Below are 18,891 nucleotides of genomic sequence, written 5' to 3' on the forward strand. Positions count from 1 at the left end.
CAAACCCCACAGAAGCTGCACGCTTCCTAGGGTTGCCGTTAGTGGAACTTGACGACAACGACTGAGATACCAACCGATCTGGGCGGGGTTGTTGTAGCCGCTACAACAACAACAACAACAATGATTGAAGGATGACCGAAATAGGCGGGCTCGGTAGTGCCGCTACAACAACAACCACAGTGAAAATCTCTTTCGGTGACCGCGCTTCGTCGGACCCGGAGCGATGCGCTTGCTACTTTCCGACAGTTCACGCTGCTAACACCCAATGAGCCTCTTGCTTTCACGTAGTGATGTTCAGGTAGCCATCGGGAAGGCGAAAACCTGCAAAGCTGTAGGTCCCGATGAAATATGTATGCGGATGCTGAAAAAATTGGTGGGGACAGTGGTCCCATTGCTAAAACTGGGGAAACCGGCCAACAAAGGAGAATACTTTAGTCCAACTCCTTTCCCCGATAGCGAAGACACTTGAGGCCTTGCTATTGCAGCTCCAAACGAACCACCTGAGCCCAGCGAGGCATCAGTATAGGTTCCGTAAAGTGCACAGCAACAACAGCACTGAACACAGTAAACACTCAGATAACTCGTGGCCTAAACCGAAACTGTCCATGTGAGAGAAAGTCCTAGCAGCGTTGGATCTGTCAAAAGCGTTTGAAATCATCACACAGTGGTCCGAAACGATAATTTACAGGAACAACATCATTTAATGAATTCTGTTTGTTTAGAAGTTAAACAGTAAGGGGGGAGGGCCTTGTGGAACCCCTTGTTTAATTCTTCTAGGTTTAGAGGGTGTCAAACGCTTTTTACATGTCCAGCGCTACTAGGACTGTTTTCTCACATGGGCAGTTAGGGTTTAGGCCAAAGTTATCAGTGTTTATGGCGTTAAGTGCAGTTGTTTTGCTGTGCACTGTACGGAAACCATGCTGATGCTTCGATGGGGGTAAACAAGCTCTATTGATCTGCATTTTTCGTTTGTGCATAGCTGAACGGTCGGTATTCTAGATTTGTTCCCGAAAATTACGAATAACTTAAATCAAAAATGCATATTATGTATTGTTTAGTATTTCCATTAAAACACCAAATATATTGCAAATTCACATAGATTTAATAATACACATTATACTTCTAATTGTGTACTTTGCGTCCTTTACTACCGTTTTCGCAAAAGGCGAGCACAGTAGGTTGTTTAATCAATCCTACCAAATCCCACTAAAAAAAACAATCAGCAAAGCAGCAGTGCTGCTAATTGTTTGGCATATTAAAACAAAGTTGATCTGAAACCCAACGAAAGCTAAATGGCATTTACACAACAATCCAAAATTAAACTAAAGTGCCGTTTAAATATTAATTTGAAATTGGCCCTTATCTTTGTATTATTGAATCATGATATGATACCATATCGATATTTTTGCCATTCGATACCGATAGTTTTCAAACGCTATTTTCTGGAATCGAGTACCAGAACCCTTGTATCGTATCAAATCGCAAAGATGCATTACATTAAATTTTTTTTGATATGCTTAGGGAAAAGTACATTTGGGTATTTCCGAACTGGCGCGGCGTGACAAAATGTTAAAAAAAGTAATGAAAACGTCAAGATTCGATAACTCTGGGAATTGGTCAACACTATTTGTAGTAATGTTTGAAATATTTAAGGCTTATTTTTCAATTTCCAAAAAATAAAAATCTTTCCTGCTTTTTTATATCAGTCAAATATGGGTATTTCCATACGTCGCATACGTGACAGTCGTACGTTTCAATGTGATACAAACAAGGAATACCATTTGTTTTCTTTAACCTTTTTGCTTTAGCTCTATATTTAACCGAAAAATGAAAACAATCGTGCTTGGTCCTGAAATATAAGCATTTAAAGAGAGTGTCGTTACGTGACCAAAAATGGAAGTAGATTTTTTCTTTTCCTATGATTTGGAGAAATTCTAGTTTCTAGTGTTTTTTGAATTAATGCAACTTGTTTCAATTTTCTTTTACAACCCGTTACATAAATTTCCATCAACAGCGCCAATTCAGGGTGAATTTGTTGGAAATCTATGACTTCCCTGCAAACCAAAGTTCCCGAAATCTTAAGGAAATCGTTCGGAGTATCTCATTTCTGTAACGATTTTTTTACGAATTCTCAAAGAAAATTATATGAAGTGGTAGGGTTTCTGTTTTGTTGTTATTTAATTTTGGGTTATTTTTTTATAAAAATATAGTTCATTCTTTAACAAAACCCGTGTAAATCCAAGTTTCCAACTTTGTGAAATATTAAAAAAAAATCAACAAACTTTCGTACAAATATCGAGTTATATAAAAATTCTAAAAAATCAATCCTAATTTTTAGCCATTTGAAACTTGTATTTTATTCTACTAGAATTCAATGGGCTACAAAACTACATACTCAGAGTCTAATTAAAAAACTCGAAATTTTTAGGAAGATTTGTTGATTTTTTTTAGTTGTATAAATTTCTAAGACAGTGACACTTGATTGGTACATTTGTACAGATTTGTACATTTTTATATTACTCTTTGGTACAAAATAAAAAAATTTGGAAACTTTTTTTTGTCAAAAGATTGGTACAATACAGCGGTGTTCTATTGAAAAATTTCAACGAATTAATTTTCGTGATTGGGATAAAGAAAAATATTTGGGTATTCACACTAGAGCTGAAGAAACATCGATGCATCGATGTTCTTATAAAAGCTACTAACATCAATGTTTTTTTCTCAACATCGATGTTTTTGCGAGTTGCAAACCTATTTTATTTGGCGCGTAAAATGGTAAAAGGTAAAAAAGTTGCGGTTTTTCCAGCGCGATTACCAAATCTAGTATATTTTAAGACTTCTACCAAAATATTTCGGAAAAGTATTAAGATTTACGTGAGCTGGACCGGTTCGAAAAGACCTCTAAAAATGAAGGTTTTTATGAATAAAAATAGTTTCTTAAAGGATTTTTTGGAAAAATCCTCTCAAATGACAAAACAGTTTAAGCTTAAAAAATCTACATGAAAATATTAAAAAATTGCATCATCGGAATCATAATAATAAGATTTTTGATGCTGTTTTTAACCTTTTTCAGAGATTTGTGTAAGAAAAACTTGAATAACTGCTCCAAAACTTTACCGATATAGACTTATGATGTATAAGTGGAAAGGTATTTCCCACTCTTTATTTCTTTTCAAAAAACTCATTCATGTCCCAATTTTTTCCTTATCAAAATCAACATGGAATGACACTCGTTTATTTTACCTTCCTCTTTCATATTTTAAATGAGCTTATTCGCAAAGGAATTAAAAGGGTAAGAAAATACCTTACTAATGATACCTCATAAGTCTAAATTGGTAAGGTTTTGACCGAGTTATTCAAATTTTTCTTAAACCAGTCTTTGAAAAAGGTTTAAAAACAGCATCAAAAATCTCATTATGTTTCTGTAGATTTTTTTTTTTTAAATATTCTTATGCAAACTTTTTAAGCTTTAACTGTTTAGTCATCTGAGGTGATTTTTCAAAAAATATTTAAAAAAAATATGTTTTTATTAATAAAAAACTTAATTTTTGGAGGTATTTTCAAATCCGTCCACGTAACGTAAATCCTAGTATTTTTGCGATGTCTTGGTGGAAGTCTTAAAGTATAGTAGATTTTATAATTCCAGTGGAAAATAGTACCGATTTTTTTTATGGGGAGTGATGCATTCTAAATACTATACATAAGTTGACTATGATTACTCGGCCGTGCTATCATAGTACCACAATGCCACTAAGTGCATTTTAAAATTTTCAGGCAATAGCCTCATGGGATTATCTATTATTTTATTTTTTGTTGTTTGTGTGAAATATTTTATTTTTATCAGTATTTTTCTTTTAATCAAAATATGTTGAAATAAAAGTGAAAAAACAAAAATTTTGTTACGGCCCTGGTTAACTACATAATTAACGCTTGTGTTTCTATAAAGTGGCAACTCAATCGTATTTTTTATTAACGTGAGTTTTGTGTATTTATCAAAGAAAACTCCAAATTTCCGAATATATTTAAATCTTTATTCCAAAAAAAACAAGGTTTTTTTAGTTATAGAGACGCCAATGCCTGCCAGCGCATTCGCCCAGACAGCTCATTAAGCACACCCACGTTTGAACAGAACTCCTCAAAAATACTTAACATCAAAGTATAGAATATCACAAATAGTTATGAATCATACACACATGATAGCAATTGCTATGAATTGCTACCGTATAAATTCAAGACACGCATTTGATTGGCGAGTGCGTTGGTCATGGCGTTCATAAGTTCGCCAACACATTCAATGGTCCATTACCCGGAGCTGTTCCAATATGATGAATAGATTTTAGTGAACCTTACAAGCCACTGCATCTGGCTACAAGTTGGATATCTGAATATTGGAAAATAAATAGCAGTTATCTTTTTAAAATGATAAGAAAAGTGTTTCTTCACAAAATTACCTGTGCCACTCTGCCTTAGTACGGTTGTTGCTCCCTTTCATACCACAGTAATTGTGTTTGCAACTCTGAATCAGCAAATGCATGCTCCTTCCCATTATCAACCCTGATCAGATTTTACAACCGAGGAGTAGTCAAAAAGGTTTATTACTGTATATACTGTGCTCTATACTTTGGAATTGATATGTAAATAAATATGGATATATTTTGGGAGTCCAACATTCAGATTTAATTTTTTGAATTTGGTATCGATATTGGGAATATCGAGTCTTTCTCTCCCGATAATAATGGGTACCCGATATATTTACAGCGATACTTTAAATAAGTACTATATCGATACTTTATAATTCATTTTCGATTTTTCGACTAGTTGTTTTCTTTGAGTAAAACAACAAACAACCGCGCTGATAACAACAATTTTATGGTGGTCAACTGTCACTGTTCGAATAATTTCGGTTAGTCGATTTTCAGAACACTTGATAGCGAGCGGTTAGTCGAAAGTAAACGGTTAGTCGAATGCGAGCGGTTAATCGAATAATTGCTACTCGAAAATCAACCGACAAAAAAAGTTGCTAATCGACTAGTCGATTAACTCAATAGCCAGATAGTCGATTTTTAATAAGAGCTCTAGCTCGTAAATAACTAAATCAAGGCTATCCAAAAGTTCTATATCGAAGTGCAAATCGCAATCCATCGACAAATGCTTGTGGAAACTACATATACAAGTATAGAATTGTGTTACAAAAAACTATAGAGATGCGATTGTACTGCATCACTAATAACTTGTAGACTTGTTACAATTGTGAACATTGTGTTACATACCCCAGGTGGTGTGTGAAGTACGGGAGTAGCAGGGTCTCGAGTGTCGTCGCGACCGGGGGAAGGAGCGTCATCGGGCGATACGAATCTCCTTTGTTGGCAGGTTTCCCGGTTTTAGCAGTGGGACCACTCTCCCAGATTTCCAAAGATAATGATGAGAGTGGCCATTGGCAGGTTGAGGTCCTCGGTAAGATATGCTACTCCAGCGGGCCCCAAATATTTCAGCATCAGTATGCATATCCGTCGGGTCCAATGGTTTTGTAAGCTTTCTTCCTTCCCGTTGGCCATCTTGTCTTCAGGTCACACGTGCTCCTCCCACTTTTTCCACTTATGCTGATTTACCAGTTGGCGAGTCTCCAAATTGAGGTCCTTTAGGCGAGAATCACCGGGATCGACCTGGCGCAGATGGTCAGGCTCACTTGCTAGAACAGCTGCTTGTGCCGGGAAATCGGGGCGGACTTCCGCGATATGTCAACATGATACAAAGCGAGCCCTTGCGGCAGTGACCACCTTGCGGAACTGGCGTTCGTCAGCGTGTATGTCCATGGGTGTGGGAAGGGTGGTGACGCTGCTCTCGGTAACTTCCGCTAAGCCGTTCCAATCAGTTTTGTTAAAGTTGATATAGGCTCGGTGGTCCGCGGGAGCAAAGTCGGTGAGCTTATTTATCGAGATGATTATGGGCAGATGTTCTGATGCCAGTGTTAACATAGGTCGCCATCGCTGCAAGAAGCCTGACCTATGATTATCGGTTAAATTAGTAGGAAAACTGACTAAAACTTTTCGTCAGTTTAGCGGTTAGTTTTGTATGCGCTTGGGGGAAAAAGTGATCACTTCTCCGGGCGTGTGATAGTGCATCCCTTTCTTGCACACACATGGGCGCATTTGCCTTACAGTATGTTTACTCGCTCACACATGTCATCTAGTTGGTGATGTACAAGTGACTTTAGCGATGAAACTATTGGGAAAATATCGCGTAATTTAGTGATTTTTCTGACCACAATTCTAACCTCAAAATAATTGATAAATTAGTGAATAGATGGCAGCGAAATGTCTACATGAAACTAAATTAAGAACTACAATTCGATTTAGTTTATGTGTTTTTTTCATTTGTAAAAATATATCGTCGAATATTAACTTAATTTCACAAGCTTTTTCAGAGCTAATTCTTCTCATTTATAATCGGGATCTGAATTTTCGTCGCTAAAAACAAATTCCTCAGCGCCGCTTGGTATTTCTGCCTCCATTCCTAGATTCTGCTGGAGTTCCACGTTGGCGTTGCATTGTATTTCAGCACTGTAGTCACTGCCTCCTCAGTTCCCTAAACGCACTGGCTTAAATTTTTTTCTTCTCTATCCACATAGAGGAAAAAATGTTTTTTTGCCCATTTTTTTATATACAAATTAAATACACGGATTCATATCAATTGTTTCTTTAAATTCACCGACTTGTCTATTTTGCACCACAGCTAACAATGAAGTAAAATTTTATTTGAGATATGTGTGTATGTACATATGTATGCGAGCGTACAATCGATAGTTTCTTTTCGATATGGTCAGCCGTTTTTTGCAAGGATGTTATGCTAGTTATAAGACCAGCGCTAGCAATTGTTAGGTCTGGCGAGCTGCTGCAGCTGCCTACAATCCTGGTGGTGGCATCGTCGTTCATGGGGCAGAATGTCGAATCGTCTATCAGCTCAACCAATAGGTTTGCCCTACGATCATTCGACAGGCTTAAATGCCAAAGATCGTGCGCGTTAAAGTCGCCCAATATTATTTATTTTGGAACGAATTTCCGTCATCCCTTGTCAAGTTTGGTTTGCAGACAAACCGGTTTCGGCGTTGTGCCATCTTCAGTGTCATTTTTCGTTCGCCCAATATTATTCGGTTTTCACCACTAAGTAGCGCACCTATATCAGGATGATGTCGGGAATCAGGCAGCAATGTTGAGTTGCTGTGCAACTTCTTTTCTTGGATAGCTGCTATCAATATGCCCCGACCTATGAAGACTGATATCGCGTCGTATTCGCGTATACATACACGCTATGCTTGAGAAGGCAGCGAAGACTTCATTCAACTGCACGACTTGTTCGCACGCACACAGTGACATCAATTGCACGTGCACTACAAAAAGGTCTGCCGAGGCAGTCCACCTCTGCTGTAGAATCTCTTACAGTTCAGTTGTAGCAGTTTCGTATGCCTTGGGAGGCAGGGGTTAAGAAAAGTGTGGAATCTACCTTGGTGGTAGGGTGGAGGTAGGGGTAAGGGTGTATGGAGGTTTGCTGTTGCTCACGGGAGCACGAGTTGGGCGAAGAGGAGGCCACAAAGCTTGTGGTCCAATCCCAATGAAGTCTAAGGCCTGAGCAAGTACTTAGGTGACTCCATCTGTTGCAAGAGTTGCACCTAACCGAAGTGGAGTTAGGATGGAGTTGTCTCTGGCAAACGCAGCAGAAGTATGTTTCTGGTCCGGAGTTGGACTCAATCCCCGCTCGGAGATGAAGGATCCTTGGAGCTGAATTGCTCTCCAAGTTATTGTTCCATGGACAAAGAACGATTGATGGCATTCGCCGATCTAAACGAGTTTAGGTCGCCGAAACAGCAGCCCTTGGTCGGGTAAAACCCTAGACATTCCGCTACGTAGAACCGGCTGTCGTGGGAATGGCGTTTTGGAAACATATCCACCTGATATGGATAGTCTAGTATTTTTCCGATTCGGGAATTACATTAGAATTCTAATGTAAACTCAAAACGTTTTTCTAACGCTAGATACTATGTTTTCTGGGTATGTGCCGGGCGACAGCGCGTTCGAAGCTGTGCACAGGGGGTCCATTTGAGGGATTTGCACATTGGAGATTTTTCTAACCCGATTTGGAAATACATTTTGTCTCTAGAAATAATGTTGATTATGTTAATATTGTCTACAGAGAACAGATTTTATGGAAATAGCCTTTTTTTGCTAAAGAGATAGAGTATATTAAGAGATTAAGAATGTCCACGATTTAGCTTTTCCTGATTCCATATATACACATTTGATGTTGCCTTTTTGCCTTCTCTAACTTTAATTGTAAATGACAAGGAAACGCCCTAATTCCTGATAATATGAAAGTTTTAAATATTCCATACTTAAATTGGGCGCCACTTGTATCAAGTCACGTCGAGCGCACGTTTAGTACATTCAAGGCTTTTCTTCGCGAAAATCGAATAAAAATGCTGACAGAAAACTTCAAAATGCATCCTGTGGTTCAATGTTACTGCAACTAGAGATTAAAGTTTTGTGAGTTAAAAACTCGAAAGGAGAAAATAGTCAAATTTTTCATAAAATGAAACTAGTTCATAGTTTTTCTCTTCACTCAGAAAAAAGCATTTCCCTAAAACCAGAAGCCAGTTTCCTTTTTTTAGAGTTACTATTTTTTCATTAATATTACGAAAAACTTACTCAATTTGAGAATTTTCGTTAATTCAGGTTCATGCTCAAACCAGTGCGTCATTAATTTGAGGAAGTAAATTTACTGAATATCAGTAATAATTTCCTTAAATAATTTAGAATTTGTTAGTGTGGTTAAGAAAAAGTTAATTGCTTTCCTGGTAATGGCTATGGCGTGACGACTATTGCTTCTGGTTCTAAGATCGCAGGTTCGAGTCCGGTTGGAGGTGGTTAGAGTAAGGTAAGTCAATTATTTCAATTCAAATATAGATTACAAATTGTAAAATCAATTTCATATGGAAAAACCTAAACACTCAAATACCATAAAAATAATTCAGATATCAGAATTTAAAAATTACAATAAAACAAAAAGTATTAAAACAAACAATTTCCTGAAATTTCCTGCTTTGCATACTTATTTCTTTTACGGGGGATGAAATAATTTTTCCTAAGAAAGAAAATAGTACTAAAATTTAGAAAATACGTTTTCCCTAAACTGTATGAAATCGTTTACTCATATTAAGGCAGCCATGTCTTTGGAGCCATTTCAAGGTAATATTTCCCTAGAATAAGATATTTTGATAAAATAAACATTTCAAAACATTTAAAATAAGTGTATTTTTTATTATATTTCGGTTTTTGTCTATTATTATTATGCCTTTTTGCAATTTCTAATGCCTTCCTGCCTATTTTTCTATTTTATTTTACCTTTTCTAGCCTATTTCGTTATTTTATTTTGCCTTTTTTATAGGTTTTTGGGTCCTAAAAATCCGTTCCCTGATTATCAGTATTTTTGGAGCAACTGAAAATTAACTTCACCCACAAGTAAAAATTCTATGTACATGCATAGATAAATACATGCATACATTTATGACATTTACCATTGTGAGCATATCCTAAACATTTACCGATTATTGCCCTGTATGCGGCTCTCAAGAAAACGGTAAAGAAAAAATTAACATTATTTCGTGTGTGTGTCCATGGAATTTTGACATTTTTGATACCTCACAGCCTGTTGCCTCACTCTTTCTTCAAGAAATAATGGAACGGGCATATATTTCTGTTGCAAACCTGGGTTGCCTTGTGCTCTTTTTTCACGAAAAACTTTAGAAAACCGTAGTAGAACGCGTAGTAAATTTCTTAAGAACTGCGTACTGCCTTAAGGAAATTTGACTCAAGAAAATTTCTTAGCCATTTCTTGTACGTCATTTTATATGGAGTTTTTGTTTTTCTTGAGAGCTGCATACAGGCCTTATAACTCCCCAATAAACATTGGGCTTGGTTAGCAATTCGAAAATGATTGGAAACCCAATTTTTTTTCGAGTCTTACATTCGATAACGAATGTGCAATAGGTTAGTATTCGATTCGAGAACTAAGCCATTCTCCAGTAATATAGCAGCTCCGTTACCCAATGTATTTTCCCTTCGTTATGAATTCGAAATCCAGCCTATTATCGAATTGAAATTTTATTGTAAGAGCGATTGTCTTATATTTTCCTTAGAGCTGGATTTCACTTTCTCCCTTTTTACCAGGGGCGGCGAAATGCCTTGTGCCCGGGTGGGTAGTTCCGCTGGTGGCAATAGTATACAGGTAAATAAAATAGGTTGTTGATGGTAATTGACAAGGTTAACGGTATGTTAGAAGAACTTATTGTTTCGTGTATAATACATTTATTTTTCATACACACTATGGCAATTATCATTTAATCAAATTTTAAAAAATCCCAAGCTAACCTATGTATATGGTAGGAAAGCTTCTGAAACAATATTGATGCAAATTTTTCGTATTAAGTTGTTGAAAAGTAATGAATATATAAATCCCGGGATCCCGAGGAAACAAAAATTTCCACCTTCACTTTCCCATTAACCATCCACAATAGAGCAGTTTTTTCACTTAACAACACTACCCTTCAGGTCGCGTAACTTTTAACCGATTTGGCTGAACTCGGATAAATAGCGGTATTTGTGTTGTTGCTTTGCATGTATATCGTCATTTAAGCACTATTATTCTAAATTAAGATGGAATTCATTTACTGAATAAAATGTGAGGAATAGGTGCATTAAATATGTTTTGCGTTGTTCTAAATATATTTACACTAATTAAATCATTAAACATAATAATAATAACTTGGCGCTTTTATATGGAAAAATTTGCTTCTTCTGGTGTCCTGATGCCACACTGACACAGCTATCGCAAAGGTGCACATATGTATGTACTTCTCGTTTTTTACGATCCCGGGATTTTAGGCATGCAGTTATCGCAATCCCGCGGGCATAATTTCGCGAAAAGAATTTTTCGAAAAATGAAAAAATCTCACCAAATATTGGGTAAAGAGCGAGTATTTACACCTAAGTCATTTTATGCTATAACCTTTGCTTTCTGAGAGTGGAAAGCAGGAAACAAAAATTAACCCAAACTCCATCACATTTAATGACTGGGCCCACATTTTTTGTGAGTGTTGGACGTTATAGTGATCCAATCTTCCCCATATTTTATATTTAGGTTTTTGTAATAAAATAAAGACTACAAACTAAATACCATCAAAATCGCCCACAAGAGTAGAGGGCGTGGCAATTATTCCATTTGTACAAAATTTCATAATTCTCTATATCTAAGCAAAACTAGAGCACACGTCAAGTTTCAGTGAAATCGGTGGAGGTGTACTGTTATTTCAACCTGCCTCCATATAGTCGAAACACTGCGTCGGAGTGAAACACTAAAAACACGGTGATATATATATAATTATTAAATAAAAAAAAGAAATATAGCCAATACTGGTCAAGAAAATCCCGTGATTATTTGCCAAGTATCCCGGGATTTTTGGGACCTCCTGGGATCCGGGGACCAACATTCCTAGTATGTACATACACGCATTTTTACTCGACAATAAGTGTGTAGTTGTTAATATGTATACTTTGCCATCTCCATATAGCTCATTTCACCTCGCCTAGCATTTTCGCGAAGTCGCAGTTGCCCGCGTCGACTGCGTGCATCTCGTTGTGCACCCCTGCTCTACAACATCCGATTCCAGTGGGGACTTGATTTATCATATAATTTAATAAAAAGTATTAAAGACCCGGAGATATTTCAGCATACAATCGATTGAAATATATATTTTGGAAAATATTCATAAAAATACAACTGAATGTACTGGCTCAATGCAGGCTTGCTTGACTTGCTTTGCTTTGAGAACTGTCAAAAATTATTTGGATTATACTAAAACGTATGAAGGCTGGCCAAATGGCAGCTTTACTTGCTTTAGGCGACACAAATTTTTTATACATTTTCGGGAGTTTTCTAGGAAAGTAATTGCTAATGTTAAGGAAACAGCACTTGAGTTTTTAACCAGATAGCTGGTTACATTGTGCTGTCAAAGTAACGGTGTTCTTACACGATATGTGTGTATTTGTATGTGTACATGCCACTTTGTACATATGGAAATGCCAACATCGTGTAAAGACAAATTATATTTGTTTCTGTAGAAAGCAGATGCACGTCCTTACGAAATAGAAATGTTTATATTTTCATCTGACACACAGATAGAATCATCTGAGTTTAGGTTATTTCGTTTTCAAAAAAACGTATTTGTAAATAGTTAAATAAAGACTTTAACACTTTAAGCAAGGCGTGCAAAGCAAGCCGGCATTAGGCCAGCGCCTTTAGGAAAAAATCAGTTGATGCCGGAACTTTTAAATATTCTAATAAATCAGCCTCATTGCGTAAGTCGTAAATTAGGCTAAATTGTACGACTCGACAACATTGGCATTGTTTACTGTCGTGCTGAAAAAAGTGAACGACGAAATTTGTCGAAAACTATACAGTGCTGCCATGTTTTTCCGTTTTAATACACTAGTCGAGTGGAAATTTTAGGCAATGACGTGAAATTTTCGATACGATTCGTCTCTCGAAAAACGACTTGCATACGACACCACTCTCGCAATGAGGGGGATTATTTAAGTAATGTTTGCTTTACTAGTAATCCAAATATGAGCAACTTTGAACATATTCTATTTAATTGTGGTTTGAATTAAATCCGCGCCTAATTATAATAGTTTTTGGCTTTCATTTCTGACAAGGGAACGTACCTATACTACGTGACCCACTTTTTGCAAATTTTAACCCCGGTAAAACTGGCACATACATAAATATATGAAGGAATGCACTCAGGCGACGGCTCTAGCCATTGTGTGTCACAGATTTAAGTTATCGATGGAAATTTTTTTTACAGCCAATTTCACGAGAGCAACTTAAGTGAAAAATTATTTTAATTTTTTTGAATATTATATGGAAATTGACAGCAAATAAAAAATCATTTTCCCTTTAAATTGCTGGTGGAACCGGCTGTTTATTTTCTCAACATTAACTTGAAAGTTAAATATGTACGTTTTTCAGATTTACTTTGTTTATTATGGGGTTTTCATGCATCTTCCTAGTCGCCAGGGTATACCGACGGATCATATAGTAGAGGTATACGCCGCCGAGCCACGCCGCCGCCGCCGTTTTTTGTCATTCCTCACGCGCCGCCGCCGAGTTACGAAAATATCGGCGCGGCGGCGGCGTTCGGCGCCTACTGAATTTTGTACAAAATTTTCATGATGTATGTACATTGAATACATCGTTTGAAGGAACTAAATACTACTTGTATAAAACACAATTTTACGAAATGAAAATTACATTTTTAAATGAGTTTTTTTTACATAATTTGGGCCACTGGACAAGAATATGATCTCCTTTATTTTTTCAAAAATAGAGTAACTCAAAAAAATATAGGTAACATATTTTTCGACGAAAGCGTTTATTACAGTTAAATTAGGGTCGAATACTGGTAATCTAACGATTTTTTCCGTAGTAGACAATTCTTTTCAATACTACAACAATACTACTTTTTTATACACCTACTACAACAACAAGAAAGTTATAACACATCAAAAACTTTAACGCCAATATCTCAGAAAGCAGTTATAATAGAAGCGGCCTCTTTGCATCTAACTCCTCAATTATAATTATTGGAGATAAAACAAAGACAAGTTGATTTTTCTATGTTTTCTACACGGGGTTAAAGTTCCCTCTTTATGGTAAACATTAGTATTATTAGTAGTTCGGTTCTCCTTAGAAAAATTTGGCGCTTCATATTTTAGTATATTTAGTTTTAACCATCTATAAGCCATTTTTTTCAACAGTGGGTCAAAAAGATTAAGATTATTGCAAACATTTATTGAGAGCGACATAAATTACCCCAATAACTAAACTTTTAAAGTTTTTTATTTCTTTAAATTTAAATAGTACAGAGAGCATAGAGATCCGTGTGTGTATGTATGTATATACCTCAGACCTTCTTCTGTTCGCCCATCAATCAACGCCAGACACTCAACATTTTAATTCAAGTAGGAAGTAACAATATTTAAATTTAAAACTAATTCAATAATGAAATAATTGAATTATAATAATAGAATAATTGGCATGGCGAATGCCTAACGCTGACGAGTTGAAATGATAAGATCAATAGCCTCATGGCTCTTTGAAATCTACCTTATGAGCAGTAGCGCCGGCCGCCGCCGAATATTTTTGAAGTTGACCACGCCGCCGCCGCAAATCCTGTCGGCGTAAACCTCTATCATATAGTGACTTCACGTGGCGTTATATTACATGCCGAATAATCTGTTTGATTAAATGCGTGTTGTATAGACCGCGGTTATGGATTTCTATACGGTGTCAACAGCAAAGGTTCTAGAGCATACTCGGCACCGCCTAATAACCACGAATGGTCGATACTTGGGTCGTTTTCACCAACTCTGGTTAACACTAATCCCCAGTTAAACATCGTTACCTACATCACTGACTCCATGCACACAAGATTGTGTCGGCAACGTCGACAATGGTACGGTGCTCCTTCCCAAAGCGATGATGGTCCATTCGCTTTGCTCCCAGGAATGGAACGTTTTGTGCACATAAGGCTGCAAGTCACCCAAAATCTGGAGGACCCAGCAAACACAGTCTAACGTTACAGAAATTTGGATTTCTACATTAGATAACTAGGGTAATTCACTAATCGTTCTCGAGTCGATGACAAAGTTAGAAAACTACATTAGAATTCGATTCGAGAACTATTACAGAAACAACGCAAATTAAAATAAATGTAAATAAGTAATTTTCCAAATGAATGAATCATAAATTATTTTTAAGTTCAAATAATTCTTTATTATTTTATTGAAAATACAATTTATACAAATTTTACAAACAAAGCGTTTTATTTAATAAAGAAAACAGCAGTTTGATATTCACATTCGAATCCCATTAGAGATAAAAGTTAGAACTCGATTAGAGAGTTATGACTCTCGATCGTTTTTCGAGTCGTTCTCTAACATTTGAGATTGGAGAATGTGGCTGGTTGTCCAGTCATTCTCAACTAACCTCAGTGTTTGCTGGGGAGTGATGGTTTGAAATAGCAAAAGAGAAAACAGTTTTTTGCATACTACTTACTTACGCAGAGTTCGATAATTCCATGGGATTACTGCGATCGCGCAAAATTTTTCGCCTCAATTTTTGATTTGCTTGTTGCTCATTATTGAGCAAAACAGCTAATAAAACAATTGAACTCATTTTAGTTTTACTTTCTAATTTTTTTCAAATGAATTTTGACACTTTAGAACACAATTCACAAGTAGGAGGTTTGTTCCTTTTTTCTACAATCGGATTCGATATTCAGCCTCATTGCGAGAGTCGTGCCGAATGCAAGTCGTTTTTCGAGAGTCGAATCGTATCGAAAATTTAGCGTCATTGCCTAAAATTTCCACTCGACTAGTGTATTAAAACGGAAGAACTTGGCAGCACTGCATAGTTTTCGACAATTTTCGTCGTTTACTTATTTCAGCCCGACAGTAGACAATGCTAATGTTGTCAAGTCGTACAATGCAGCCTAATTTACGACTTACGCAATGAGGCTGATTAACTTCGAAACAAAAGTTCCGATCGTAATGTGGAACACCATTTAAATTCCGACACCGATTGCAGAACAGGGCTGTTTGTCAGTTACAGAGTGATGTTGTATGAAAATTCTTTTATTGAGCTGAACTCAAGTTTCTAAGCAGAACCACTCTGTGACTGCCAAAATATTCGAATCTGTATAAATGTACAAATCGTGTGATCCCTGCTTTATTTTCATGAGTGACTGTCCAAGGCATTCTACATCGTGTGCTATTCTACATTCCTGAGATCATTGAGGCATCCTCTCGTGCATGGATTAAGCGGTGGACCGCATATTAGCTAAGTGGACGATAGTCGTCAGTAATTTTTTTGGATCAATCTCAAAGGCAAGAAGAGCTAAACAAAGGGTTTCATTGGGTGGTGTGCTACTCCCTGTACTGTTTAACTTCTATAAATCGAAGCTTGCTCAGCCAGCGGAAGGGTTTCCCTGTTCCCGTATGCTGACGATTGCTCGATACTGGCGGCCGCAAATGAAATTGATGATCGGTGTTCGAAGGTAAACGCCCTTAAGGATCATTATCGCTTCTTAACTACACGGAGCCTAACCCTCTTTTACGAAATCATCGGCACCGTCTTTAACAGCTGGGCGAAGAGATCAAGGCATCCACGCCGATAGCACACTCATTCCGACAGTAAATAACCCCAACATTTTAACGGTTACCTTTGACAGCTTGTTCTCCGCAAATGCAACCCCGATTTCAAACAAAGTACACAGCCGCGACAAGGGCCTAAAATTGCTCGCCGGCAGCACGAAGTTGCGAACTTTTGAGAACGGCGCATTCCGGACATCAACGGAACGCCTTATGATGTTGCCTGAATATTTGGGTAATTTCAAGCATTTTTGCCAAAGCAACCATAAGGCTAAAAAGAATTTCGAGCCAGCGGTTTTTTCTTTCTGGCTTTTTTTTTTCAAAAAGTGGCCCGTTGAAACAGCTGTATTGAAAACTAGCCAAAATGTATATCTCAAAATTTTTGGGGTCGAAGAAACTATTTCTGGCATTAATTTTTTCTTTTGAGGGCCGCCAGAGGGCGCTTTCGTACTTTTTCTTTTAGATTTTAACGCATTTTTTCCGAAAATCGACAACATTTCTCAAGTTTTCACAAGTTTTCTGTTACTATGTAGCAACTTCAATAATCCGTGAGGTTTAGATCGTAGTATTTATTGATTCCATAATACGATGTGAGTCTCTAGAATCATGTTTTCTTTTCTTCTCTATTTTCCAGATTCAGAAATCAGTGAGTGCCCGTCTGGAATACAATACCAAACTGGAACAAGATGACATGGAAGGTGTGGACGAAAATGAGTGGCAAGAGGATTAAACATGTTTATTAAAAAATTAATGACCATTACAGCCACGGCGCTGAACGCTTGGTGCGTTCATGCCAAAAAGGCTTTTGTGGTAGAGAATGCGGTTGGCACTTCGATCTTGGCATTTAGAAATATGCTAAGTCAATATACATATGCATATGTGCGAGTATAAGAGTAGACTTCCTTTTGATAAGTGGTTAGCTTTTATGTGCATGCATACCTATCCATACAAATATTTTTGCTACAATTAAAACTTATATTCGTTTTCATATTAACATACATTCTCATGAAACATTCGAAGCAAAAATGCATATACAAAAGTAAGCACATATGCATACTTACATTTTTATGTATTTACGAGCAACAGTTAAACAGTATAAACATCCTTCTGAAAAACATTAAGAAGGACTTCCAAAACGAAAATTTTGGCAGCAATAGAAAAAGTTTATGTAAATTAAATAGTAAGAAACATTTCCAGGGACGAAATTCTTTAGAAACATAAAAGGTATAAAACATAAAGACTGCATATAAACGTATTTTAGTTAGTGTGAAAATATTTATGTGAGCCAAGGACTTTTCTTTAATCCACATTCATATTATAACATCATTATTTTTAATCAATACTCAAGATTTGCCAAAAAATAATCGTGCATGTGTAAATTTTCGCGTTCCACATATAAGGCAAGAGAAATGATTTATTTACTTATTTTATTTTTCTAAATGAATTGTATTCGCGCTGGTCACTAAAGAACCTACTCTAAATTAATGGTTAGAGTTATAATTATGGCTTTGTTCGCTTTGATGCTACATGGAAATGGAATGACAGTAGGGCTTTTACTGTTTTTTTTTTTTGACAAAGGAATGCGTTTTTACACTGTTGCCATATGAAATGCAAATTCCTTTTGGTTATTTACAATTGCATATATTTAAATTTATATTTATATACAAGTATATATGTATCTTTAGTAGTTATATATTGCGCATGTATTTTGCAAAATATAAATACAAACATCCACATAAAATTAAGGCTTACAAATTTATGTTATGTATTTTATACAACTGATGTCTGACATACATGCTAATGAAATGGTAATAATAATTATTATAAATTATAATGACAAAGCTGATGTGACAACTTTTTCTCTTTAATATACATATTTATAATTATCTGTAAATTTGAACTCTAAACGGAGATTATGCATTAAAAATATATATATAAATCAAGAAAAACATATGCTCTCTCGTCTTCGTAGGAAGATATTTCTAAAATTACACACTTTTTCCGGCACCAATTATAAAGATTACCTTCAAGCAAACAAGCGGTAAATCAAGGTTCAATAGTTTTAACTGCAGCAATAATGGTTTCGGAATTTTTTTTTGGGGTATTTCGCTGTATTTGAGGAGCCAAATTAAAAGCTATATTTAATTAGGTAATACTCAACAGAACTAAGATGTTAATTATCGCAAAATACGAGTATCACAAAACAGCGTTCAAAAAAAAAAACTAAAAATAAATAAAAATAACAATGTTTCCTAGAACCCAAAAACTGTCGCAGCGTAGCGACAATTCGGCTTTATTTTGGCCAATCAAAGAAGTGATTTTGTTAATAATAAATTCCCCATTTTTCATAAAGGGATTATTGCAAAAAAAGTATAGGGAAATGAATATTACAATACTTTGACCTATATTAAAGGACGTCACTAACTTCTTAATCGGAAAGAAAATAAAGGTTTTTAATTGGCCCAAGTCACGTGTTTCGACCCATAGATATTATTTAGAAATATTCATCCATTTGGCGGTAGTTACTCTCGGTCATCTAAGAAACTCTTTTAGGGTAATGATTGCATTTCGTCACAGAACTTCTCAAATATGTATATATACAGCCCTATTCTGCATTTCGACGACATTC

General features: G+C 36.2%; 1 protein-coding gene across 4 annotated transcripts in view; it reads left to right on the top strand.

Moving 5' to 3' along the window:
* pod1 (coronin) overlaps window positions 1–18,483 on the top strand; it is a 28,343-nt gene extending 9,860 nt beyond the window's left edge. For all 4 annotated transcript variants that reach the window (XM_017614690.1, XM_017614691.1, XM_017614692.1 and 1 more), the window contains one exon: window positions 16,897–18,483. In XM_017614690.1, the coding sequence (XP_017470179.1) occupies window positions 16,897–16,992 (96 nt within the window). In that variant the 3' untranslated portion in view covers window positions 16,993–18,483. The remainder of the gene's footprint in view (window positions 1–16,896) is intronic.
* Window positions 18,484–18,891: the final 408 nt, after the last annotated feature.

Source organism: Rhagoletis zephyria, unplaced genomic scaffold, assembly GCF_001687245.7.
Source record: "Rhagoletis zephyria isolate East Lansing unplaced genomic scaffold, Rhagoletis_zephyria_1.1 Rzeph_scaffold_00883, whole genome shotgun sequence".
NCBI lineage: Eukaryota > Metazoa > Arthropoda > Insecta > Diptera > Tephritidae > Rhagoletis > Rhagoletis zephyria.